The sequence below is a fragment of the Oryctolagus cuniculus genome, chromosome 13 (assembly GCF_964237555.1).
Source record: "Oryctolagus cuniculus chromosome 13, mOryCun1.1, whole genome shotgun sequence".
In the NCBI taxonomy this organism is placed as follows: Eukaryota; Metazoa; Chordata; class Mammalia; order Lagomorpha; family Leporidae; genus Oryctolagus; species Oryctolagus cuniculus.
In genome coordinates, this window is record NC_091444.1 from 98,049,002 (window position 1) to 98,074,807 (window position 25,806).

The 25,806-nt window shown below is 43.6% G+C and overlaps 1 protein-coding gene across 1 annotated transcript in view; it reads left to right on the top strand.

The window, feature by feature from the left end:
• The window catches only part of LOC103346384 (WW domain-containing adapter protein with coiled-coil-like), a 53,549-nt gene that overhangs the window by 6,182 nt on the left and 21,561 nt on the right, over positions 1-25,806 (top strand). The window contains exons 2-3 of the mRNA XM_070054994.1: positions 19,542-19,696; positions 25,238-25,353. Coding sequence (XP_069911095.1) covers positions 19,542-19,696; positions 25,238-25,353 — 271 coding nt within the window. The remainder of the gene's footprint in view (positions 1-19,541; positions 19,697-25,237; positions 25,354-25,806) is intronic.

Genomic DNA, 25,806 nt, shown 5'->3' on the forward strand with positions numbered 1-25,806 from the left:
CCACGAAGGTTTCCAGCGTTCCACCTTCATGTGTTCACTCAACTGCCACCTGTTCAATGAGTACTCTATTTAAAATATTACCCCTCAATCCCACCTTTCCTCCCACTCCGCTGTTGCCTGTAGCACACGCTCCTGTCTAAATTAGTTATCATAGGACTGACTTTTCCCACTGGAAGGCAGAGTCCTGTTTGTATTGTTCAAGGACATATACCCAGCACACAGTGGGTGCACAATAAATGTTGGCTGAGTAAACAGATGGGTGAGTATAGATAATCTGTATAGTTCAAAAGCAAGAAGAAAGGGGCCAGCATTGTGGTGCAGCAAGTAGCCTATATTACAAGTTCAAGTCCTGGGGGTTCCACTTCGGATCCAGCGCCCTGTTAACGCACCTGGGAAAGTGCCTGGACCCCTACCACTCACATGAGACCCGGATGGAGTTCTAGGTTCCTGGCTTTGGCCTGACCCAGCCCGGACTGTCACAGGAGGAGTGAACCAGTGGAGAGATTTGTTTCTCACCCTCTCTCTGTTGCTCTGCCTTTCAAATGAATAAATCCTCAAAGTAAATTAATAAAATCAAAGCAGAAAGAAATTTCCATTTGGGACTTGTTTGGGAGGAGGTAAGTGACATTTTCTGAGTGAAGGTCATGAAGTGAGGGAGATAGGCTTAGGGAGAAAAGAAGTCTGAAAAACTTCGAGATCGCCTGGTGGTGCTGAGGGTCCATCTGAGTGTGATGAATCAGAGACTGTTACGGGATCAGTCCAATCTACCATCTGCTAGTCCACAGTACGTGCAACTGCTTAGAGACCCTGACATGGTGAACAGCTGGGTTAATTCAGGCTGAAGTTTTGCCAGAGGCAGAGGGTTTAGAGCTTGGCTTTTTTTTTTTTTTTGGCCAGGCAGAGTTAGACAGTGAGAGAGAGAGAGAGAGAGAGAGAGAGTTATAGACAGTGAGAGAGAGAGACAGAGAGAAAGGTCTTCTTTCCGTTGGTTCACTCCCCTAATGGCTGCTATGGCTGGTGCTATGCCGATCTGGAGCCAGGAGCCGGGTACTTCCTCCCGGTCTCCCATGCAGGTGCAGGGACCCAAACATGTGGGCCATCCTCCACTGCCCTCCCGGGCCACAGCAGAGAGCTGGACTGGAAGGGAGCAACTGGGACTAGTACCCTGTGCCCCAACCGGGACTAGAACCCAGGGTGCCAGCACCGCAGGTGGAGGATTAGCCAAGTGAGTCACGGCACTGGCCCTAGAACTTGGCTCTTAATCCTGGCGAATCTTTAGTATCACCTGGAAGAAGTTAAAAAAAAAAAAAACCGGCCAGTTTGGTAAACCCAACTGTGATCATTACGGCCAACACATGAGTCAGTAAGTCCCGCAGCATCTGCTGTTATTTACGTTATCCCTGCCTGTGTGGGTTCACCACACACGGATGGGGGTGCTGTTCTGGAGGTTTTTAGTCCCCTTTTCTAAATGGGAACTTTTGTTGCCGTTGTCTTAGTCTTTCTCCTTAGGACACCTCACACTACAAACCTGTGAACCCAAAGCCTCTTCTTTTAGTTATGTATGAATATTGTTTAGTCAAAATATAAACTCGCTAAGAGCAGAGACCAAGTGACTTAGTCTAATGCTTTATTTCCAAGACCTGATGATTGTGCTTTAATACAATTTTTCTGAATGAATGATAACCACCAGCAGCGGGGCATGTATTTTCTCAGTACTGTTACTTATCCAATTTCACTTCTTTTTCACCTGCAATGCTATATCCTGTCAAGTTCAGACAGGAGGAGGAACAGCCTCTGAGAACGCAACACGTTGCCCAAAGTCACACTGCTGGTGAGTCAGAATGAAGCCAGAGCTCAATTCTGATACTAAAACCCACGTTTTTAATCAATATGTTATGCTGCGTTTGATAGGAAGGTATGGATGGAGACAAAAAGAGAAATGAGAAAGAAGTAGGTGGAAATTTCCAAGAATGCATCCTTATTTTGTGGCCCATTGGCAACTGCAGCAAAATTTGGTATCAAGTCCCTTTCACAGCTGGAGGCCCGATTCTCCCCCCAGTAGGATCACACTAGAATCTTGGTCACCTGCAACAAACATGTGGCTCTTCCCCTCTCCAGGAAGATGTGTTAATCTACTGGCTGAAATACAGGTTTGTGCTCACTTGCAAACTTGGTACCTCTCATTAGATAAGCTATCCACTACCCTGCTTACAATTTGGTACATATGCGAATTTATGTAAGTTTTCAAATATTATGTTGCAATGCCATATTTTGCTTACACATAACCCAGCTTTTCCCCATCCTATTTATGAGGCCAGGACTGGATTTTGGTCTTTTATAAAGCAAGTGTAAATAGACCATAAGCCTTTTCCTCTTGAGAACTCTAATACTTTACTTTTCCTTTTAATAAGCAAATGTCCTCTCATTCAACAAATATTTATCTGGTGTCGAATGGAGTGTCCATTGCAGTGGGAGACAAATGAATTATGTAACATGTTATGCGGTAAATGGTATAAGAAAAATACAGCAGGGTGAGGGAGCAAAGGTGGTGGGGAGCCATTAGATAGTCTCAACAAAGACCTTTCTGATAAGGTGAGATGTCAACAGATACCTGGGGTAACCATAGGAGCCAAGCTGTTACCAACGGGAAGAGCATTGCAGACAGAGGAATCGAAGTGCAAAGATCCCAAGGAGGAGGATTGCTTGGTACACTGGAGAAACAAGGAAAAGAATGACCAAATAAAAGTCTCCAGGTAAGGAGTCAAAGCTAACAAGGCTTGGGAAGTTTACAAAAAGCCTTATGGGCCATCACTAGAACTTTGCTTTTTGTTCTGGAAGAGACGGGAAGCTCCTGGTAGATTTTAAGATAGCAATGATACTTTAAAAATTTTTACTTATTTTGGAAGTCACAGAGAGATCTTCCACCTGATGGGACTATCTCCAGATGGCCGCCAAGGGCCAGGATGAAGCCAGGAGCCAGGAGCTTCATCCAGGTCTCCCACATGGGTGGCAGGGGCCCAAACACTTGGACCGTCTTTTGTTGCTTTATCAGCTCCAGCAGGGAGCTGGATCAGAAGTGGAGCACCAGTTGGGACACGAATCAGTGCCCACATGGGACGCTGATATCACAGTCAATAGCTCTACCTGCTATGCTACAATGCTGGCCCTGTAACACGCATTATTTGCCTTTTAAAATGATCACGGTGACCTCAGTGTGATGGAGCTGACCACTTAGAAGCAAGGGTAAGGCCGGCGCCGCAGCTCACTAGGCTAATCCTCCGCCTTGTGGCGCCGGCACACCGGGTTCTAGTCCCGGTTGGGGCGCCGGATTCTGTCCCGGTTGCTCCTCTTCCAGGCCAGCTCTCTGCTGTGGCCAGGGAGTGCAGTGGAGGATGGCCCAGGTGCTTGGGCCCTGCACCCCATGGGAGACCAGGAAAAGCACCTGGCTCCTGGCTCCTGCCATCGGTTCAGCGCGGTGCGCCAGCTGCAGCGCGCCGGCCACGGCGGCCATTGGAGGGTGAACCAACGGCAAAAGGAAGACCTTTCTCTCTGTCTCTCTCTCTCACTGTCCACTCTGCCTGTCAAAAAAAAAAAAAAAAAAAAGAAGCAAGGGTAGAAGCGGGAGCCTTTGCCATGGTCCAGGTGTAAGATGACAGAGCTTGGGCAGGAGTGAAGGTGAAGGTGATGGTCAAGAGAAGTCAGATTCTGGAGACGTTATCAAGGTAATTCCAGCAGGATTTGCTGGTGGAGTTGATTGGAGATGTCAATCAGATGGCTCCTGGGTTGTTAGCCTCAAAAGGACAAAGCTGCCATTTCATGGGGGTAGGGAAGACCTGAGGAAAACTTGTTTTGGATCCATTACGTTTGTAATGCCTGTTAGACATCCAGGCAGTGCTGCATGTAGGCAGTTAAGTGTGAACCTAGTGTTCAGGGGCCTGGTTGTGGGCTGGAGTCAGCGTGGGTTTCCCCCAGCCAGAGATCTGAATGGTCCTGCCTGGGGAGAGAACAAGGAGAACACACACAGTGCAAGCTGTGAGACTTGGATCCTGGGACTCTGGCACTTACAGGCTGGAAAATGAGGAAGAACCAGCAAGGACACTAAAAACAGCCCTTTAGGAAGGAAGAGAAGCCCGAGGGAGAGAGAACGGGATCTTGGCAGGCAGCATAAGGGCTTCACAAAGAAAGTTAGCAGTTGTGTCGAATGCTGCACACAAGTGAAGTGAGATGAAGCCTGGAAACAGAAATCAGGTCTGAGAACATGGAAGATACTGAAGATCTGCAGCAGGTTCAGGAATGTGGGAACAAAGCCACATCGTGTGGGCCGGACAGAGTAAAAGTGGAGATGAGTATTTCAGTAGAGAAGGTCGCAGAGCCATGTGTTGATATGTGGTGGGAGTTACGGTTCAAAAATGTTTTTTTTTTAAAGGTGGTAGCTGGTAGAAAACGTTTAGAAGGGAGTGGAAGGGATCCAATTGAGAGGAAAAGAAATCCCTGAGAAAAGTTGATGATTCTAAGAGTCAAATGCAACAAAGTGGCCAGACTGGTCTTACTCTTACCCAGTTACTGTAATCATGTCGCAAGGCTGGTACAGGTAGTTACTGCTTTCTGATTTCTTCTGTCTTCCTGGAGATCTAAGAAGCAAGATAACGAACTACAAGCGAGCAATGAGGTTTTGGCAGGTTTAGAAGACGAGAAACAGCTGGTGAGGAGGGCAAGGTAAATGGATTTGTGCAATAAAGCCTGGAGAGATGAGGAACCCAAGGAGCTCACTTCAGAGAGAGTATGCTTGTGTGTTCTCCCCGTCAAGTTCACCTGCTCTGTGCAGGTACCCATGCTGCAGAGAACTGACTAGGGTTGTGGTTCAGGCAGGTAAAATGGAAAAGAGGAGTTGAGAGTTATTTGCTAAGGAGTTTTGTTAGCTACTCAGGCCACTCTCCTGGGCCACAGCAGAGAGCTGGACTGGAAGAGGAGCAGCCAGGACTAGAACCCGGTGCCTATATGGGATGCCAGTGCCACAGGCGGAGGATTAACCAAGTGAGCCACGGCTCCAGCCCCACAATGTCTTTTTTTTTTTTTTTAAGATTTTATTTGAGAGGCAGAGTTACAGGATGTAGAGAGAGGGAGAGACAAAGAGAAAGGTCTTCCATCCACTGGTTCATTCCTCAAATGGCTGCATCGGCTGGAGCTGGGCCAATCCAAAGCCAGGAGCCAGGAACTTCTGGACCTCCCAAGTGGGTGCAGGGACCCAAGTACTTCTACTGCTTTCCCATGCATGTTAGCAGGGAGCTGGATTGGAATTGGAGCAGCTGGGACTCGAACCATTGCCCATTTGGGATGCTGGTGGAGAATAACCTGCTATGCCACAATGCTGGCCACGCTTACTGCTTTCACACCATCATTAAGTTGAGGAACACTCAGCCAGTTTAGTGCAAAAGCAGCCTTGGGTAGTATGTAAATGAGTGACCAGGATTGGCTAGTGTAAGCCTTGTCTGCCTCTTCTGTAGAGAGAAAAGAGAGTGAGCTGGGGATTAATCATCCCTGTGTTACTTCAGGTGTTCAAGGTTAGGGCTGTGAAGAGAGACTAGCAAGAGACTGAGATGTGGCCAGGTGACTAGGATGGGAGCAGTACCTATGGACGTCGTAAACTGTTGAAGTTTGTTTCAAAAGGGGAATGGAGAAGAATGCTATGGCTGCAGTGGCATGTGGATTAAAGAAAAGCGTTCCTTTTGTTTTTCTTTTTTATGGCAACTGCTGTCAGCATACTCACGTGCTGATGGAGCAGATCCTGAAGAGAAGTTGCTGGGTTGGCAGGAGGGGGCGCAGTTGCTGGAGAAATGTCACTGAGACTTAGTACACAATTAAAGGGTTGGCCTTAGATTGGAGCATTAACAGTTTGTTGATAATAAGAAGGCGGCTGTTTACTATTATAGTGTATATGCTGATGATTATTTACCATTTACTTAATTATAGCTGAAGAACTCAACTCCATTAAAGATAAGCACCATTTTAAAATTACCCGTGGGAAAGCTTATTCAAGGTTATAGTTGGGGCCAGCGCCGCGGCTCACTTGGCTAATCCTCCGCCTGCAGCACTGGCACACTGGGTTCTAGTCCCAGTTGGGGCACCGGATTCTGTCCCAGTTGTCCTCTTCCATTCCAGCTCTCTGCTGTGGCCCAGGAGTGCAGTGGAGGATGGCCCAAGTGCTTGGGCCCTGCACCCGCATGGGAGACCAGGACGAAACACCTGGCTCCTGGCTTTGGATCAGCGCGGTGTGCTGGCCACAGTGGCCATTGGGCGGGTGAAGCAATGGAAAAGGAAGACCTTTCTCTCTGTCTCTCTCTCTCTCTCTCACTGTTCACTCTGCCTGTCAAAAAAAAAAAAAGGTTATAGTTGGTAAATGCCTGTCTCCTTGGTGTTTTGTAGTGCTGCCTTTGGTGCCGTGGGTGTGCTGCAGAAAGGCCTTGTGGGTCACTGTTAGGAGCAGGAGGGAAAATACCAGTTTAAAATTTTTTTTAAAGATTTATTTGCAAGGCAAAGTTAGAAGGAAAGACAGAGAGAGGGATCTTCCATCTGCTGGTTCACTCCCCAAATGGCTCCTATAGTCAGAGCTGGACCAGGCCGAAGCCAGGAGCCTGGAACTCCATACAGGTCTCCTATGTGGATGGTAAAGGCCTATGTACTTGGGTCATCTTCTCAGATGCCTTCGCAGAGAGCTGGATTGGAAGTAGAGGAGCTGGGACTTGAACTGGTTTTCATATGGGATGCTGACATCACAGGTAGCAGACAGCCCACCCAACCCACTGTGCCACAATGTTGGTCCCCAATATTTCGTTTTGGAAGGATTTCTTTTTCTTTTTTAGTTTATATTCTCCCATGACATGAAACAGTGAATGCCACAGTTAAAAGAACAGTATTGCAAGGTGATGACCAACTGTAGCTCTCCAGAAATAGGTATTGGTCCTCATCCAGTTTAAGAAATTAAACATTACAGATAAGGTGTACCACTTTCTGTTGTATTTATTTTTTAAAAGATTTGAGAGGCAGAGGTAGAGCTCTTTGATCCGCTGGTTCACTCCCTAAATAGCAGCAATGGCCAATGCTGGACCGATTTGTAGCTAGGAGCCAGGAGCTTCCTCTGGGTCTTCCAAGTGGGTGCAGGGGCCCAAGGACTTGGGCCATCTTTTGCTGCTGTCCCAGGCACATTAGCAGGGAGCTGGATTGGAAGTGGAGCAGCCAGGACTTGAACTGGCATCCATATGGGATGCTGGCGCTGCAGGCAGTGGCATAACGTGCTGTGCTACAGTGCTGGCTCTTTTGTATTACTTTCTTAACCTCATTGCCTTCTGATGCTTCCTTTCCCAGAATTGTCCTAATTTTGTTGTTTGCCACTCCTTTAAATTTGATATTTTGTTTTTACTTTGTACTTACTGAAAATTCGTTTTAACTGACTTGTCTTTGTTAAAGATTTAACCAAAAATGAAACATTTACCTTTAAATTTCTTTTAATGGTCTAAAACATTTTACGTTAGGAGGTGAGTATCAAGTTTAGTGGGATTTCATTCAGAGAAACAAGGTTTACTGAACTTTCTAAAGTTTTTTCTGGCTGAGATGGTAGAAGCAGTGTAGGTTCCTCGGGTTCTGGGTGGTGAGGGTAGGGGGCAGGGATGTGCTGTGGACAGGCGAGATGAGTTAATAGCACAGCTTCTAGACGTTTTATTCTTAGTTCCTTAAGGGCAGTGGCAGTAATAGAAATTTTGATTTTTGTCAAATGGTTTGATCATTTGACAGCATGGTCAGGTTCTTAATGCACGTAATCCATTTGGAAAAATACAGTAATTAATGAGTAAATAGTTCCTGATTTTTTTTTTGAAAAATCAAGCTTTTAAAAAGTGTTAATATACCTCTGAGAGATAAAGGTAGCAAAAAGTGGTGTTAACTTAGGCTTTTCATTCTGTGACATGGGGACAACATCCACATGTGGTTGACTCCACAAGTGCTCACCAATGGCCAGGACTGGGAAAATGTTGAACAGCAGCTTGGAATGTGCTCCAGGTCTTCCCCTTGGGTGGCAGGACCCCAGTCACCTCCTAGGAAGTTGGAGTTGGGAGTCGGGACTCATCGTGAAACACTCCAGTGTGGGATGCAGGGGTCTCATCTGGCAGGCTGTGGCTGACTCCCTATGCCTTTTTGAAAGAGGTTAAATAACTATACTGTAGCTGTCCTATAGCCAAATACTAGATGTTGCATAACTGGTAGTACGTTGATGGCCTTGTGATGCAGTGGAGATAATAGTTAGGGCAAGGACTCTAGCCGCTGTTTCCCACTTGACTCTGTGGACTTGGGCTCATTGGAAAAAAGGAGTTCCTCATTTTTGAATAGTAAAATAAGTATTTTGCTCATATTTCTTTTTTTCTTTTCTTTTTCTTTTTGACAGGCAGAGTAGACAGTGAGAGAGAGAGAGAGAGAGAGAGAGAGAAAGAGAGAGAAAGGTCTTCCTTTTGCCGTTGGTTCCCCTCCAATGGCCACCACGGCCAGCGTGCTGCGGCCGGCGCATCGTGCTGATCCGAAGCCAGGAGCCAGGTGCTTCTCCTGGTCTCCCATGCGGGTGCAGGGCCTAAGAACTTGGGCCATCCTCCACTGCACTCCCTGGCCACAGCAGAGAGCTGGCCTGGAAGAGGGGCAACCAGTTCAGAATCCGGCACCCCAACCGGGAATAGAACCCGGTGTGCCGGTGCCGCAAGGTGGAAGATTAGCCTATTGAGCCACGGCGCCGGCTGCTCACATTTCTAAGATTTGTTTTGGTAGTAAATAATGTGTCTAAAATCTAACAATTTCTAGCAGATACAAGGGAAGCCAAAACTTGTAATTTATTTTATGATGGCTGTGTTTGAATAAAGAAATATATTTGGATTTGGGCACAAAGAATCTTATTACTCTTTTGGTGTTGCTCTTTTCAAGTAATTGGGTTCTCCTCCCTTTACTTGGGGTGCTTACTAGTATGGAACCTAGTAATCATGTCTTAATTTTGGCTTATACCAAGGTTAATGGTGTAGGAGGTAGAACAAGTAGGATTTTGGAATAAAAGTAGAAAATAGGAGAAGTGTAAATGTCTATTGCTTATTGGCTAAAGCAAATCCCTTTATTGCCTAAAAACTTCCTTCTAAAAATATTAAATTTAATCCTTAAAATGATGAGTTGTGCAACACTGGTTAATTTGGGAATTTTGTACTTGGCGTGTCCTGATGGAAACTTATCTCCGGTTTTTTAGTTCTTTATCTTTCTTCAAATTGATGGCAGTTTAATGACTGTAACACTCAGTATCCTGTATCTTCAAGGAGAATCTGAGTAAACCCTTTGAACTAGAAGCTTGCTTTCTGGAGTGACATCAAATCCAGAGGAAAGAAGGAAAACTAAGGAAGAGCAGTGGAGAAGTGCCCTGTGAGGTTCATTGACAAGAGCTGTCAGTGTTGTAACTAGGAGGCAAGGTGACTGGGAAAGGGTGGAGGCTGACTGAAGACAGGGAGATGGGATTCAGGGTAAGTCTAACTGCAGAGCTCGGGGAGTTAGGAGAGCTGGTAGGAGTTACTAAACATTAATGTGTGGGAAGGGGGTGGGGAGTGGTAGTGGGAACTGTGGCAGGACTCTGTGATGGGGGAAACAGGACAAAACCCACAGTGACACTCTTAGAGGCAGGGCTGCAGACAGAGCCACCACACTTGGGTTAAAATGGTAGCTGTTTGTTGTGCTAATTAAGTTTAAACAAAAAATTTTGTTGAATTTTGAGATTGTAGATTTCCCTGAAATTGTATAAACTAATGTAGAGAAATCCAATATACCCTTTGTCCATTTAAGTTAATGTGACCACTGCAACAGTCACAACAGAGAACAGGTTCATCACAAGAATCTGCTTCCCAGCCATGGCTGTGATATGTCTTCACTCTTCCTTAGTCTCAGCAACCACTGATCTGTTCTCAGTCTCTGTAATTTTGTCACTTCAAGAATGTTTATATTTGTGTCTGGGTGTGTGTGTATGATACTCAGCTTTAACATTTTTTCAAACATTTATTTATTTGAAAAATATAGTTAGAGGAGAGACAGATCTTGTATCTGCTGGTTCACCCCCCAGTGGCCACAACAGCTAGGGCTGTGCCAGGCTAATGCCAGGAGTCAGGAGCTTCTTCTGGGTCCCTTACGTGGGTACAGGGGTCTAGGGACTTGGGCCACCTTTTGCTGCTTTACCAGGTGCATTAGCAGGGGGCTGGATTGGAAGTGGAGCAGGAATGAAACTGATGCTGGCTCTGCAGGCTGCTGCTTAACCTGCTGTGCCACAGCACTGGCCCCAACCTTAACCTTTTGAGACTGACACTCTCAGGCGTAATTCTCTTGAGAACCCTCCAAGTTTCAGTAACTCATTCCTGTTTTATTGCTGTGTAGTATTCCATGGTATAACATACTGTAATTATTTAACAATATGCCAGTGGAAGACATTTGTATTATTTCTGGTTTGGGGCTGTTAACAGTACAAGTGCTAGAACATTTATTACAGCTTTTTGTGTGAAAACAGCTTTTCACTTCTCACTGATTAAATTCCCAAGATTGTATTTGTTGAATCACACAGTAGGCTGCACTTACATATTTAAGGGGATGGTGTTGTGGTGTAGTGGATAAAGTCACCACCTGTGACATTGGCATCCCATGTAAGTGCTGGTTCATGTCCTGGCTGCTCTACTTTTTTTTTTTTTTTTTTTGACAGGCAGAGTGAACAGTGAGAGAGACAGAGAGAAAGGTCTTCCTTTGCCGATTCACCCCCCAATGGTTGCCACTGCCAGTGCACTGCGCTGATCCAAAGCCAGGAGCCAGGTGCTTCTCCTGGTCTCACATGCGGTTGCAGAGCCCAAGGACTTGGGCCATCCTCCACTGCACTCCCGGGCCATAGCAGAGAGCTGGCCTGGAAGAGGGGCAACCGGGACAGAATCCGGTGCCCCGACTGGGACTAGAACCCGCGGCGTCAGCCTGCTCTACTTCTGATCCAGCTCCCTGCTAGTGCCCTGGAAAAGCAACAGAAGATGGTCCAAGTGTTTGGGCCCCTGCTATCCACATGAGAGACCTGGATGAAGCTCCTGGCTTCAGCCTGGCCGTTGTGGCCACCTGGGGAGTAGAACCAGTGGATTGAAAATCTCTCCCTATCTTTCCCACTTGCTTTTTGTAACTCTTTCAATAAAGAAGTCTTTTAAAAATAATATTTTTAAAAACTTCATTTTTTACAGAGAAAGAAATCTATCTTCTGGCCCCTTTCCCAAATGCCTGCACCAGCTGGGTGGGGCTGGGCTAAAGCTTGGAGCTGAGAACTCACTCTGGGTCTCCCACCTGAGTGGCAGGGATTTCATTCCTTGAGGCATCACCTGGTGCCTCCCAGAGTGTGTAGTAGAAGGAAGTTGAAATTAAGAGCTGGTCCAGGACTCAAACCTGGGTACTCTGATACAGGATATGGGCATCCTGAGTGGTGTAGCTTTTTAAAATTTATTTATTTGAAAGAGTTACAAAGAGAGGAGAGGTAGAGAGAGAGTTCTTCCATCCGCTGGTTCACTCCCCACTGGCCGCAACAGCTGGAGCTGTGATCTGAACCCAGGAGCCAGAAGCTTCTTCCGGGTCTCCCATGCAGGTGCAGGGCCCAAGGACTCTGAGCCATCTTCTTCTTTTTCAGGCAATAGCAGAGAACTGAATAGGAAGTAGAACAACCGGGTCGCGAACTGGCGCCCATATGGGATGCCGGCACTGCAGGCAGTGGTTTTACTTGCTATGCCACAGCGCTACCCCCCCCTCCCCCCCACAGTGGTGTCTTAACTGCTTTGCCAAACATGAAATGTTTTAATGACAGAAGCACAGAAGTCTTCACTTTGTTGTCAAGGATCAAAATGTGTTATTAAAGATTATTATTGGATGCCAGAACTTTCCCTTTCTGTTGTCTTCTCTGTAAACACATTCTTCTGTAAGCTGTTACACAAATACCTGAATTTTGTTAAGGAAATAGGTTTAATTACGGTGTGCTATTTGGATGTTTTAATATTTATGTTCGATGTTGAATGAAAAAATATAGATTTGCCTTTCTTTTCATAAAATAACATAAGCAAGACTTTTTAGTATATATTGTAGAACAAATAAGGTATTTGTTAAGTATATTTAGTTACTTTAAAATATGTATTTTCAGAATCTGACGTTTATAGCAGAGTTCCATACCTGTTAAACTGCCATTGTAAAAATAAAACCGATTTAGAGTAAATACATTACTGGATGCTGCTTAATCCGCCTCTGAGGCTTTAGAAGACTCAAGAAGTTGTAGTAGATGTTGTACTATAGTAGGCATGCAGTTCGTAAGCCTGGCTGTCTTTCAGAATCACCTGAGAAGTTAAAAGAAATCTGAAAAACTCCAGATTATTAAGTGTCAAAACAAAACCAAACTTCAGTTTCATTTGATAAATACTAAGTTTAGAAAACTAGAACTCCAGGAAAGTGTGATTCTGTTGGTGCCTTCCATCAACTTTGGCATGTAGTCAACACTCAATAAATTAAATGTTAAGTGTATGCAATGTGTGGGTGTTGGGTGTGGGGTGGTGGGAGTGCTTTTGACTGCTTTTATAAAATAAATGAAAAGCTTAAAGAGTCTAGTTAACATTTACTGTATACTTTCAGTTGCTTAGATAAAAGTAACAGGTGTCAAAATGGGAACTTGATTACAAGAGTGGCTGTTGATCCAGATAACTAAGCAAACAAGTTTGGCTAGATTACATGCATACTGCCACTGATCAAAGCACAACTACTCTATCTGCAGATTTGTATTTTTTTTTTTTTTGGTATTTCTTGTGATTGGTAGCTCCCTCTTTCCTAAGTCATAAGTGCTTTAATCTTTGAATTATTTTGTATTTGAGAATGTCTTCCCTTTACCTTATTACTTAGGAATAGGACATACTGACTGGAAGGGTAATTGAGTACTACTCCTTTTCCTCTCTTCACATAGAAAGGACATTATTCCTTATTCTCCAGCATACTTCTGCCTGGATATTTTTAGAATTTTTGTATAAAATCCAGCAACTTCCCTAGGGTATAAGAATAAGTACAATTTTATTGGGTATTACTCTTTCCTGGTATATGGTGAGCTTCCTTCGGTGTGTAGATTCAGATCTTCTTGTATTTCAGGGAAGTTTTACTTTATTATACTCTTGAGATTCCTCTCTACTTTCTCTTTCAGGACGTCTAGTTTTGTGTATGTTGGCCGCATCATTCATATGTAGCATCTTCTCTCCAAGAGCTTTCCTCTTTGTCTTTTTTGCTTATTTGCTTTGTGATACTTCTGTTTTCTGTCCCTTGTGGTTAATGTTTTATTACTTTTTAAAAAATATTTATTTATTTGAAAGACAGAGTTTCAAAGAGACAGAAGCAGAGAGAGGTCTCCCATCTACTGGTTCACTCCCCAGATGGCAGTGGCCAGAGCTGGGCCTATCCGAAGCCAGGAGCAGCTGAGACTCGAACTGGTGCCCATGTGGGATGTCAGCACTGCAGGCATGGCTACACCTACTCTGCCATAGTGCCACCCCCCACGTCTTATTACTTTTAATGTAATTTTTAATTTAATGTCATCTTTTAAATTCCCCTTATTCTAGCCACCCTCACGCACTTTTTGTGTTGTCTTACCTTTTTGTTTCAGTTCATGCAGTCTGTGTTCTCTGAATTTGCTTAAAAAGTTCTTGAGTTCCTGAGATTCTTTCTTCACCTGTTTTGTGCTGTATACCCCCACTTGGGTGTGTGCCTGCTGTGTGTGGGAAGCTTCCTGGTGCTTGTCTAAGTGTCATTCACTCGGGTTCATGTATGGTAGACTTAGAGTTGGGTGACTGGCGTGAATACTTTGTCTTCGATGATTTTTTTTTATTTGACAGGCAGAGTCGACAGTGAGAGAGAGAGACAGAGAGAAAGGTCTTCCTTTTGCCATTGGATCACCCTCCAATGGCCACTGCAGCCAGCGTGCTGCGGCCGGTGCATCGCGCTGATCCGATGGCAGGAGCCAGGTACTTCTCCTGGTCTCCCATGGGGTGCAGGGCCCAAGCACTTGGGCCATCCTCCACTGCACTCCCGGGCCACAGCAGAGAGCTGGCCTGGAAGAGGGGCAACTGGGACAGAATCCGGCGCCCTGACCAGAACTAGAACCCGGTGTGCTGGTGCCGCACGTGAAGGATTAGCCTAGTGAGCTGCGGCGCTGGCCAGCCTTCTGTGATTCTAATGTCTGTCCCCCGGACACTAGAGAAAGAGGTATGAAAAGCATGTACTTGGAAAAGAGAGTGATAAAGTGCAGAGGTTAGCCTTTCTTTAAACTTTGACTATATTCTAAATTCTCTTTCCATGTATCACACGTAGGAGTCTGGTCAAAGGTTTAAGTTCTCTAGCTTAGTGGGCTAAAAAGTGGGCCAAAAAGTCAATTTGATGGGGCAAGTGATCTTTCCTCTCTTGGGTCTGGCTTAAGTGTTCAAAATATGTAGACTTGACAGGAATTGGAATTTAGTACTTTCCTGTACTTAGTATGGATCTTAATTTTTCTTGAAACCCTTGTCAGTGCTGTGACTTCTCCCTTGTTGGATTTGGTTACATTTTTTTTTTTCAGTTCTTGGTTTTGATAGATGCTATAGAGGGCAAAGAGAAGACGCACTTGCGCTGTCAGCTTTCTGTGAGCTTGCTTTTAATGTAGTTGCAGTGACAGTTGTTAAAATATTAATATCAGTTATTAAAATGTTCAAACATTTATAATTTCAGTGATTGAACTAAGGGCTTTTTAAAGTCAATTTAGAAATAATCTCTTAAGATTACTTTATGTAATTCTTACTATCGAATTTTGCTAGTTTTATATAAAGAATTATTGGGCCAGCTTGTATATTTTGTCTTCCTTTGTGCCCTTGGATTTGGGACTGAAATTCTGAATTCAAGTTTTGTGTTCTGTTTTTGTTTGCTACTGTCGCTCCCCCTCTTCGTGGAGGAACGACACAGGACCCTGCGCTGTTCTTTCGTCTGCTCGGCCCTCCCCGGGTTTGCTGCTGGTTCTTCCCGGGTTGGCTACTATCCCTTCCACCTCCGTGGAAGGGCAGTTCCCCCTGCCACATTCCCCACTTCCGCAGGGGAGCGGCACACCGCCGGCCGGCTCTCTCGGGGGCTGCTCAGGTGTTCCCCTTAGGTGTTCCTCTTAGATGTTCCTGGTGCATGCCGTCTCTCTCCTCCTTTATAGTCCTCCTCTGCCAATCCCAACTCGGCTGCCCACACGCCGAGTACGCTGCTCTCCTCCAATCAGGAGCAAGTCCTACAGTTTATTGGTTGAACTGGAGGCAGCTGTGCAGAAGCTGTTTACTTCTCTCCCAGCGCCATATTGTGGGAGAGCAGATGCATAGAATAAGTCTTAATTCCAGTAACTCAGTCCAGTCCGGGCTGCTCCCCACAGCTACTATCCAAAAATCACTTAGATTCTGCATTTTAATAAGAATATGAAACCTTTGCTTTTGTTTCTAAAACAAGTCCTTCATGGATTCTAATAAATTCACATGATATTCAAAGAAAAAATGGGAGGTTTCAAAGGAGTGTTGTGTTGTAGCACTTCTCCAGGTACTGCTCTGGGAAATTGTCACTGCTGCCACGTTACTCTGCCCTCACAGTCAGGGGGAATAATCACTTTGCCCTTCCGTTCGTATAATCACATCAATTTGGTAGGTTGCCTTCGAACCTTTACTAAAGGTTCAGGTGTGGTACCTCAAAAATTGTTTTGCCAAATAGAAGTTGTAATTTTAATTCAAAAAGTTGGCCTGATTTTTCATTTAGCTTAGTATTGTCATGTCATTCAGGGGACTATCTGCCTTTCCTGCTGGCTGGAGTCTGAAGATCTGCTGCCTGCCTACCTTACACCATGCTTCCTATAAAACAACTGCCTAGATTTGGATTCTCATAAGAATGTTAGTTTATTCTAGTTTTACCAAAATACCTTCATCTTTTTTTTCTTTGAGTTGAATTACATTTGACCCGCTGCACCACAGTGCCAACCCCAGGTTTTCATTGATTAAGAATAACCACTAAAATAGAGTGAATTCCTAGATTTTAACCATATGAGAAATCAGTAGACCTCATGTATAATATATTATATGTGCATAATCAACCTGTCACTTGTGTTTTTGAGTTTTGTTTTGTTTTTTAAAAGATTCATTTATTCATTTGAAAGGTAGAGTTACAAATAGAGGCAGAAGTGGGGTGTGTGTGTGTGTCTTCCGTCCGCTGTTTCACTCCATGAATGGTCACAATGGCCAGAGCTAGGCCCATGAGGAGCCAGGAGCTTCTCCTGGCTTTCCCACACAGGTGCAGTGGCCCGAGGACTTGGGCCATCTTCTGGTGCTTTCCCAGGCCATAGTAGAGAGTTGGATCAAAAATGGAGCAGCCAGGACTCAAACTGGTGTCCATGTGGGATGCTCGTGCTGCAGGAAGTAACTGTACCTGCTATGCCACAGTGCTGGCCCCATTTGAGCTACTTAATGGGGTTCATGTCATTCAATAAAATTGGCTTTTTCTTATTGTCAGCATACTGAAATTTATCTCATTGCTTTGAGTTGTGCATAAATTCATCTTCTAGTGGTCATATTACTAGTTTTTTCTTATCTGTAATTTAGTTGTGAATCTGTAAAATATTTTTTATGCCTGAAAAGTAGAAATTGTATCATAGGTCTAAGACTTTCTTTAAAAATTGGGTTATTTTTCTTTGTTGTCATTTGAGGGTCCTAAGCCTACCCCCAGGTTTAGTGATTCTCAAAGACTCAGTCTGAGGTGGTGTATATAGTCACTGTCACAGCTGTGACTTAACTGCTACGAATGAGGGTGCAAAACAAAAGGGATGAGACAAAGTGGAAGAATCAGGGTGCAGCACTCCCCTCCTCATCCCCCCCTCCCCCCCCGCTGGACTGAAACCAACTGTGTCTGACTTGATTCTTCTTCAAACAAATAGTGACAACTCTTATGAAATGTTGTCTATGGAAAATCTCATTAGAGTGAGTGCCCAAGATTTGGATTTGGCCACTTAGATAAGTATACTCTGCTTAACATGTACCACAATTCCAAATGTAGAATTGGATATCAGGTGTTCAGCCAGCATAGGAACAGCGAGCAGTTAGAGATCTGAGAACTCTTCTGAAATTCCACGCCTGCTGAGGCCACGCCACACAAGCCGGCCTTGGTAAGGTAGCAGTGTGAGGTCTGCTCTGTTAGCTTTCCTGCACACTGAACTTATTTTTGACTGATGGTACATATAAAAAAATCAGTTAACTTTAGAGGCAATGAGAGAAGCAGCAGCCACTTGCTGGTTTACTTCCCTAAATGTTTGCGGTTGCTGGAGCTGAGCCACAAAAGAGCTGGGAACCCAGTTCCAGTCCTTCATGTGGGTGCCAGGGACCCAGTCTTGTACTCTGTGCATTGGCTGGAAGCTGGACTCAAACAGCTAGGACTGAAACCCAGGCACTTGACTCTGAGATGATTACATTCCAACCGACTTCTTAACCACTGAGCCACTCGTCTTTAACTGATTTCTTCTTGATCATGTTCATTCTTGTGGGGAGCAACCCGGACTGGACTGAGTTACTGGAATTAAGACTTATTCTATGCATCTGCTCTCCCACAATATGGTGCTGGGAGAGGAGAAAACAGCTTCTACACAGCTGCCTCCAGTTCAACCAATAAACTGTAGGACTTGCTCCTGATTGGAGGAGAGCAGCGTACTCGGCGTGTGGGCAGCCGAGTTGGGATTGGCAGAGGAGGACTATAAAGGAGGAGAGAGACGGCATGCACCAGGAACATCTAAGAGGAACACCTAAGGGGAACACCTGAGCAGCCCCCGAGAGAGCCGGCCGGCGGTGTGCCGCTCCCCTGCGGAAGTGGGGAATGTGGCAGGGGGAACTGCCCTTCCACGGAGGTGGAAGGGATAGTAGCCAACCCGGGAAGAACCAGCAGCAAACCGGGGAGGGCCAAGCAGACGAAAGAACAGCGCAGGGTCCTGTGTCGTTCCTCCACGAAGACGGGGAGCGACAATTCTTACTGGCATTTATTGAATGATCTACTTATTTCCTGTTGTATTAAAGGTATTACTTTTTTATAAAGTAAGTTAATACGATCTAACAAGATAAGTAGAAGAAACATCGGGTATCTCCTAGCATCAAGCTTCTTGGGGACTTTATTTTTTGTAATATTTGCATTACCTGTTAAGTAACCATGTTAATGACATCAGTAGTCTTTTGGGTCTTGGAGTCTGCATATAGCTTCCCTTGCAGTCTCTTTTGACAGAGTTAGACAGAAAGGTCTTCCATTGGTTCACTCCCCAAATGGCTGCTATGGCCAGTGCTGTGCTGATCCAAAGCCAGGAGCCAGGTGCTTCTTCCTGGTCTCCCATGCGGGTGCAGGGCCCAAGCACTTGGACCATCCTCCACTGTCTTCCCAGGCCACAGCAGAGAGCTGGCATGGAAGAGAAGCAGCCGGGACTAGAACCCAGTGCCCATATGGGATGCTGGCGCCACAGGTGGAGGATTAACCAAGTGAGCCATGGCGCCGGACCCTCCCTTGCAGTCTTAAACCTTGACCGTTGTTATCCTATTATTTCATCCACGAATGTTTATTGTATGCATGCCAAAGTCAGTCTAATACCATTGATGTCTAATGGAAAAATACTTCCAAATTCACAACTGTGTGCTACCTTTCTCTTGGATTCCTAGTTTTACATAGATCTGTTGACCATTTCCACTTGGATAATCTGAAACTTTTATAGTCATAATCTCTAAGTATACATTCCCTCTTACCGTTTAGTTTTTCCTGTTAATTGAAATAATTCATACTAATTTCTGGTTTTACCTGGTTCTGACTGCTAATTCCTAAATGACTAGACCATTTAAGTTACTCTGCTGCTTTCAGTTTTGTTTATAAGTGTAACCAACCCCCATACCATTGCCAGCTTTCCTTCCTTCTTTCCTTTCTTTCCAAGTACCAGTTGAATTGTTGCTGAAGGTCCCTAGGTATGTGGAGTGAAATTGAAATACTAACATTAGGCTTTGTAGGGAACCTTTTTATATCATTAACCAAAGTATTTTTGCAAGATTGGACTTCGAGACTTTTCTTTGTGAACCTTTTTGAAAGCTTGATGCTGTTTCAGTGAAAAATTGACTATTAAAAAGTGAGGTGCAGAAACTGAAGAGATGGAAGTATATAGTTGGAAAACATACTGCTAGTAGTGACTTTCAGTATTGGGTCATTGGGACTTTTATACTCTGTGCATTTTTTTTTCAGTGAAACTTCTCTTTAAAAAGTTTTTCTAGAAATTACACAGGACTTTGTATCCTGCTCATCTGATTAAACTTCGTTGTTCCATAGGTTATCAGCTATGTAGTATAATAAGCTGCATCTATAGTAGACTCAGATTTTTTGTGTATTATAAAACTGTATTCCTGATACTGAAGTGTAATAATGGTCTGTAGTATGATAAAAATCAGATGGAATACAATTTACCTGGAATTCACTTTCCTCTTTATTTTTTAAAGGGACCAGTTACTCTCCACAAGAAAATTCACACAACCACAGTGCTCTTCATAGTTCAAATTCACATTCTTCTAATCCAAGCAATAATTCAAGCAAAACTTCAGATGCAGTAAGTATTAATACACACGCCCAATTTTATCTTTTGGAATTCATTACAAAAATCTGATGGCAAAGCTCCTTATATCCAGTCTGTTCTTATGTTCTAACCAAAATTGATGTTTTCTTAATGTATTTATTTGCAACAATAATAACACTCTTTTAAAGTAGTGAGTAAACTTTACAGGTGTTAGTAGAATTGAGGACAGTCAGGAAATACCATCTTGGCATTACCTTAAGCAGAGTTTTGTCTTTGCAATATGTGAGTTGTAAAGAACTTCAGATGAAACTTCCATGGTTAAAGTGTTTTAAGAAAAAAAATAATAAAGTGTTTTAAGACTGAAGTAACTGCTACTCAGTTTGGATTTTTCTATTCAGTGTCCAGATTAAACACAGATTTCTAATGTATTCATTTAACCAGAAATAATTTAAAATTTCATTTTACTAGGTATATGCTAGAATGTAAGCCTACAGAATCAAGATAATGTGACCCATCTAATTTTAAGAAATGTTTAATACAAAAGCTTGTTTATTTGAAACGCAAAGTTACAGAAAGGGGCGGAGAGATCTTCCATCCACTGATTCACTCCCCTAAATGGCTGTCACAGCTGAGGCTGGGCAAGGCTGAAACCAAGAGCCTGGGATTCCACCCAGGTTTCCTTCGTGGGTGGTGGGGTCCCAAGTACTTGCGAGGTATCTTCCACTGCTTTCCCACCTGCTTTATTAGGAATCGGGATCAGAAAAGGAACAGTGGGGACTCTAACTGGCACTCGTATAGGATGCTGACGCTGCAAGCGGTGACTTAAACCGCTGAGCCACAACACTGGGAAGTACCACATTTCAAGGAACTTTTAGACTTGGGGAGATAGAAAAGTAAAAAACACAGTGTTTGTTAAAGTTGCTCTGGAGGGCACTCAGGATAAAGAGCCACAGCTTAGATGAAGAAGATAGAAACTGTAAGTAAAGCTTCTTAACAGGTTTAAATATGGCTTAGCCAGTAGAATAGGTGTGAACCTTGTGTAGCATACAGAGGAATAAGAATAACATGGAAGTATGAGATGGCACGGCATGTTTGAAGAACTGGGAGGATTTGATGCTGTGGAAAAATGGCAGGAGCCTAAGATTAGGTATTATTAGTGTATTTTAGATGGTAAAATGTCTGTCTTGGCAAGGAATACAAATTATGTACAAAGGCAGTAGAAAGTTATTGAAGGATCTAATCAGTAAAGCAGTATCATAATTATAATCAGAAAGTCATCTGAGGTAGCAATGTGGGAAGGTATAGGAAAGAAGCAACAATCTGACAGAAAACCATCAAAGGTGCAGGTTTTGCTTGGGTGTTTGAGTGATTTTTATACCTTAATTGGCACGGCAAGACCTTTCATTTTTTTTTTTCTCTTACTGAAGTAGTGTGGATAGAAAAAAAGGATATTAAGGTACACATAAATCTAGAATAGTTTTGAGTGTTAGTCTGGGGTCAGTTAGGAAAAATAATTACAGTAGGGTGTTTTAACACAGAACTTAATATACTGGTAAGCAGATATGATAGGTATTAAAAGTTGGGAGGGGGGATAAAAGAGGAGGAAACCAAGAGGGCTGTGGTACAATAGCAGGAAGTTTAGATTTTCGGAACCTGATGGTGAGGAGGCACCCACAGAGCTGGAGACAGTGCCTCTGAAGCTAGTTCATGTGGTGGACTGCACTGGCGAGCTGGAGACCAGAACCCACTATGGCTTCATCTTCTGGTGTTTCTGGGAGGAAGTGATTTGCATTGTTCCAGCACTTGGACTAACATCAGCATTGCAGAGCAGACTTGAGATGGGATTGAAGCTGAGGGACTTTGGCAGGTGCTACCAGCAAACCGTGTGAATCTTCTTTATTCATGGAAAAACAGTCTGTTAATTTACATAAGTAAAAGATTGATTGATTGGTTTGAAAGAGGGAGACAGATTTTTCACTTGCTGGTTCACTCCCCTAGATTGCTGCAGCAGCAGCTGGTGCTGAACCAAACCAAAATCAGGAGCCATTTTCTTCTGGAAAAACTGAAAGCTGTTGTTTATGTGATCTGTCATCAGCAGTTATCATATTAGAAATTAAAACTGAGCAGGTGCTGTGGCATACAGGGCTAAGCCTCCACCTGTAATGTCGACATCCCATATGGGCTCCCGTTCATGTCCCAACTGCTCCTCTTCCAGTCCAGCTCTCTGCTGTGGCCTGGGATAGCAGTAGAAGATGGCCCAAGTGCTTGGTCCCCTGCACCCAAGAGACCTGGGAGAAGCTCCTGGCTTCCATTTGGGAATGAACCAGCAGATGGAAGACCCTTCTGTCTCTCCCTGTCTATCTGTAACTCTACCTCTTAAAGGAATCAGTCTTTTTTTAAAAAAATTAAAACTGAGCGATAGTTGATCTGACTTAAGATGCTGATCAGAATGCCAGTATCACATATTGGGAACTTTTCCCTCCCCCTAGCATTAGATTACGATAGGAACATGTAGTTTCTTGCTAACTCCCATGGTTTCAAGTCTTGGCTCCACTCTACATTGAAGCTTCCCCCTGCTGCATGCTCTGAAGGTATCAGTCGATGGCTCAAATGGTTGGTCTCCTGCCACCCTGCATGGGAGATTTAAGTGGAGTTCCCATCTGCTGCAGGCCTTTGTGGAATGAACCAGCTGCTTGGCGCATGCTCTGTGTCCCATCAGAGTAAAATATTTAAAACCATAAACTTAAGAGATTAAAATCATTTACTTAAAATGGCAATCATAAAACTGTTAGACATTGATATGGGCGTATCTGTATGAACAAATTTTAGAACAAAAAGACATCAAGCTTCTCTTTAGTGTCTGACTTAGTAGATGACATTTAGAATTTCCTATCTGCTTCTGTATCCAATCTTTTGTGAAAACAGATGTCCTGGACAGCTCTTAATAAACTCCCTGTATGCTTGTGGTACATGAAGAGACAAAGTCATCTTGGTCTTCTGTGAAAACAGTCTCGATCTGTGAACGGCCCTCCAAGTTCCCTAAGGATTCTTGGGTAACACTCTGAACTTACTTAGCACCTGTGCTGGCAATCATCTCAAGCCTAATTTAGAATACTTGAAATGGCTATAGTCCTTGTGTTTGATTTTCAATTTGATTCCTTTAGTAAAAAAAAAAATTGACATCTGTTGCACATTAGTATCTTAAAAATTATTCCATTACTTGATTTTCTTTCCTAACTCCTTGAGGATGGAAGTTGGGAGAAGATAGGCAGAAGTTACTGGTATTTGGCTGTAATGCTATACCTTGGAACATGCTTTAAGACATTAGCACGTGCTGACTTAAGATTTGATGAGCAAATCCACCTAGTGTCACAGTCCAGGGTTCTGCAGGCTCTGGTCTGTCAGTTAGTAACTGTCAGGAGGTTGCAGCAGAATCTTAAGGAGATTCCTGGTGAGAGAGGCACGAGTGCGTGCTTGTGTGTGTGTGTGTGTGTGTGTGTGTGTGTGTGTGGTGGTGCTAACTCTATCTCCCCTCGGAAAGGTGCAGGGCTGTGCTTGGGCAGTTTGCAGAGCGCTGCTCTAGATCACGCTGGTCTCCCCTCTGCTACCCATATCTTCTGTCTGCTAGCTTCAGATCCCACTTTCCATCCCTTTGGCCTATCTGGGAACCCCATGTAACCAAGCAGAGCAAATCTGTTGACAACATCTATAAGAGGAGGGTGATTTTGTGTAATTTACCTACAGGGAGAAGTGAGTGATGGAGAACTTTATGAATTCGGCATCTGTGACTGGCCTGCTAACATTGTCATAGCTTATTTCTAGCTGCTCATGATTGAAAATTAACTCCCCACTGCTTTTAGAGACTTGGAAGCACAGGGCTGAAGTCCAATGTTTTCCTTATTTTGAGATGTAAACTGCAGAATATAAACTTATGGCAGAGTCTGCAGCATTTCTCCAACTGTTCTCAAAATTTTTAAAGCATTTCCAGAATTGATGTCTATTTAATGGAAATAATTAGCATTCAGAAACCAGAATTTTGATCCTTTTATATACCACTAATTAGTTTTCTGACCTATGCACAACTCATTAAGTTCTCTCAGCATGTTTCCTAACTGGTAATATTAAACTGGGTAGGGCAAGGCATTGAGTAGAAGTTGATTTCTCAAGCTTCAAAATTGTGCCACTGAGTGGGCGTGTAGCTTGGCAGCCACATTGCTGCATCCCATGTACAAAGTCCAAGGGTTTAACACCTGCCTCTGGCTCCTGACTTTTTCATGCGGATACAGACTTGGGAAGCAACGGTGATAGCTCAAGTTGGTGAGATCCTGCTGCCCATGTGGGAGACCTGGATTAAGTTCACAGCTTTGTCCCTGGGCAGAGCTCATGCAGGCATTTGAGAAGTGAACCAGCAGATGGACAAAATCTGTCTCTTTCAGTCTCTATGACTCTCAAACAAGTAAAAATTTCAAAATAAATAAAACTGTGTCATTATACACTTTGGCAAACCCAGACGGTTAGGCTACCATAGTATAACATTATTCATTTTAATCTCATACCTCTTAGAAAAAATAGTTAAAGTTGGGGCTCACATAGTGAGTAAAGCCACCACCTGTAGTGTCGGCATCCCATATGGGCACTGGTTCTGATCCAGCTCTCTGCTGTGGCCTGGAAAAGCAGTAGAAGGTGGCCCAAGTCCTTGGGCCCCTGCACCTGCATGGGCACCCAGGAAGAAGCTCCTGGCTTTTGCATTCAGATTGGTGCAGCTCCGGCCATTGTGGCCATCTGGGAAGTGAACCAGAGAATGGAAGACCTCTGTCTCCTCTCCCTCTCTGCCTCTGCCTCTCTGTAACTCTGCCTTTCAAATAAATATTTTAAAAAAATAGTTAAGGCTCTCAACTAGAAGAATATTTGACATTTTACTGCATTTCCTGTGCTCAGTGCAGACACTTAGCTTAGACTTCTCAGATTTTTCTACCGTCATTGTGATTGTTACATTTCCTCTAAGATACCTGCAAGAGACTACATGTGAGAATATCCGGAAGACCAGCTCTGGTTGTGGGAAAATGAGTGATACTGCTGGTCATGATTACATGAGACCAGGGGGTCTTACTTAATGCTTGACTCATCTCATGGATTTTACAGAGAACTTTCAGCTGACTTTTTGTCTATATTTTTTAAATGTTGGTTCCCTTTTCCACTGTGTTGCAGTACCTAAAGGCAGACTGTTCTCTGTTGTACTGTGTGTGACCACTAGCATGCTGCAGTTAGAACTGAGGGTCTCATGCTTTATTAGTCACTTGGCAGTGATTTCTCCTCCTCGTCACCATGCTGTCGTATTTCAGCCATGGTGATTGAGGGCTTCTGTGTTTTTCCTTTTTTGATTTTTTTAAGGTTTTCTGTGATTTATGAAGGTTTCCAGTCTACTGCTATATGCACTCAGATAATTAGCAGTACACAGTAAGGTGCTTTGGTCTCATATGTATGCTTTTGTTTCCGTGTATATGCTTTGGAAATCATTGATGCTATCAGGTTATTAAGTAATAATATTTTCTCATGTTTAAAATTATCTTTAAGCCTTATGATTCTGCAGATGACTGGTCTGAGCATATTAGCTCTTCTGGGAAAAAATACTACTACAACTGTCGAACAGAAGTTTCACAATGGGAAAAACCAAAAGAGTGGCTTGAAAGGTATTTGCTTTTTTTTTTTTTTTGAAAGGTATTTGCTTTTAATCTAGTTGAGCTATATTTACCATTCTTGATTCTACAAGTTATATTTTATGGTGTTATGCATTTGAATTTTAGATTCTTTATTGAGACATCATCACTCCCTCTTTTAATTGCAGTTGTTGACCTGTTTACTGTGTTTTCTATAATTTGTCTTAACATGTAGGAGAGCAGCTGCCCATAAGGTTCTTATGAGCAGTTAGTATATTTAATAAAATGCTTACATTATTAATCTCCATTTGTGCATTTCTGTTATAATTTATAATACAAGTTTGTAGAGCTTATGGGACAATCATGCTCATGTCTTTTACATATGTAGAATTAATACTGTGAAGTTGTCTGTGGCGTTAGTGGTTTAAATAATTGGTATACTTTTGCCATCACGAAGAAACATTAGTGTTCTGTGTGCTTACCTCC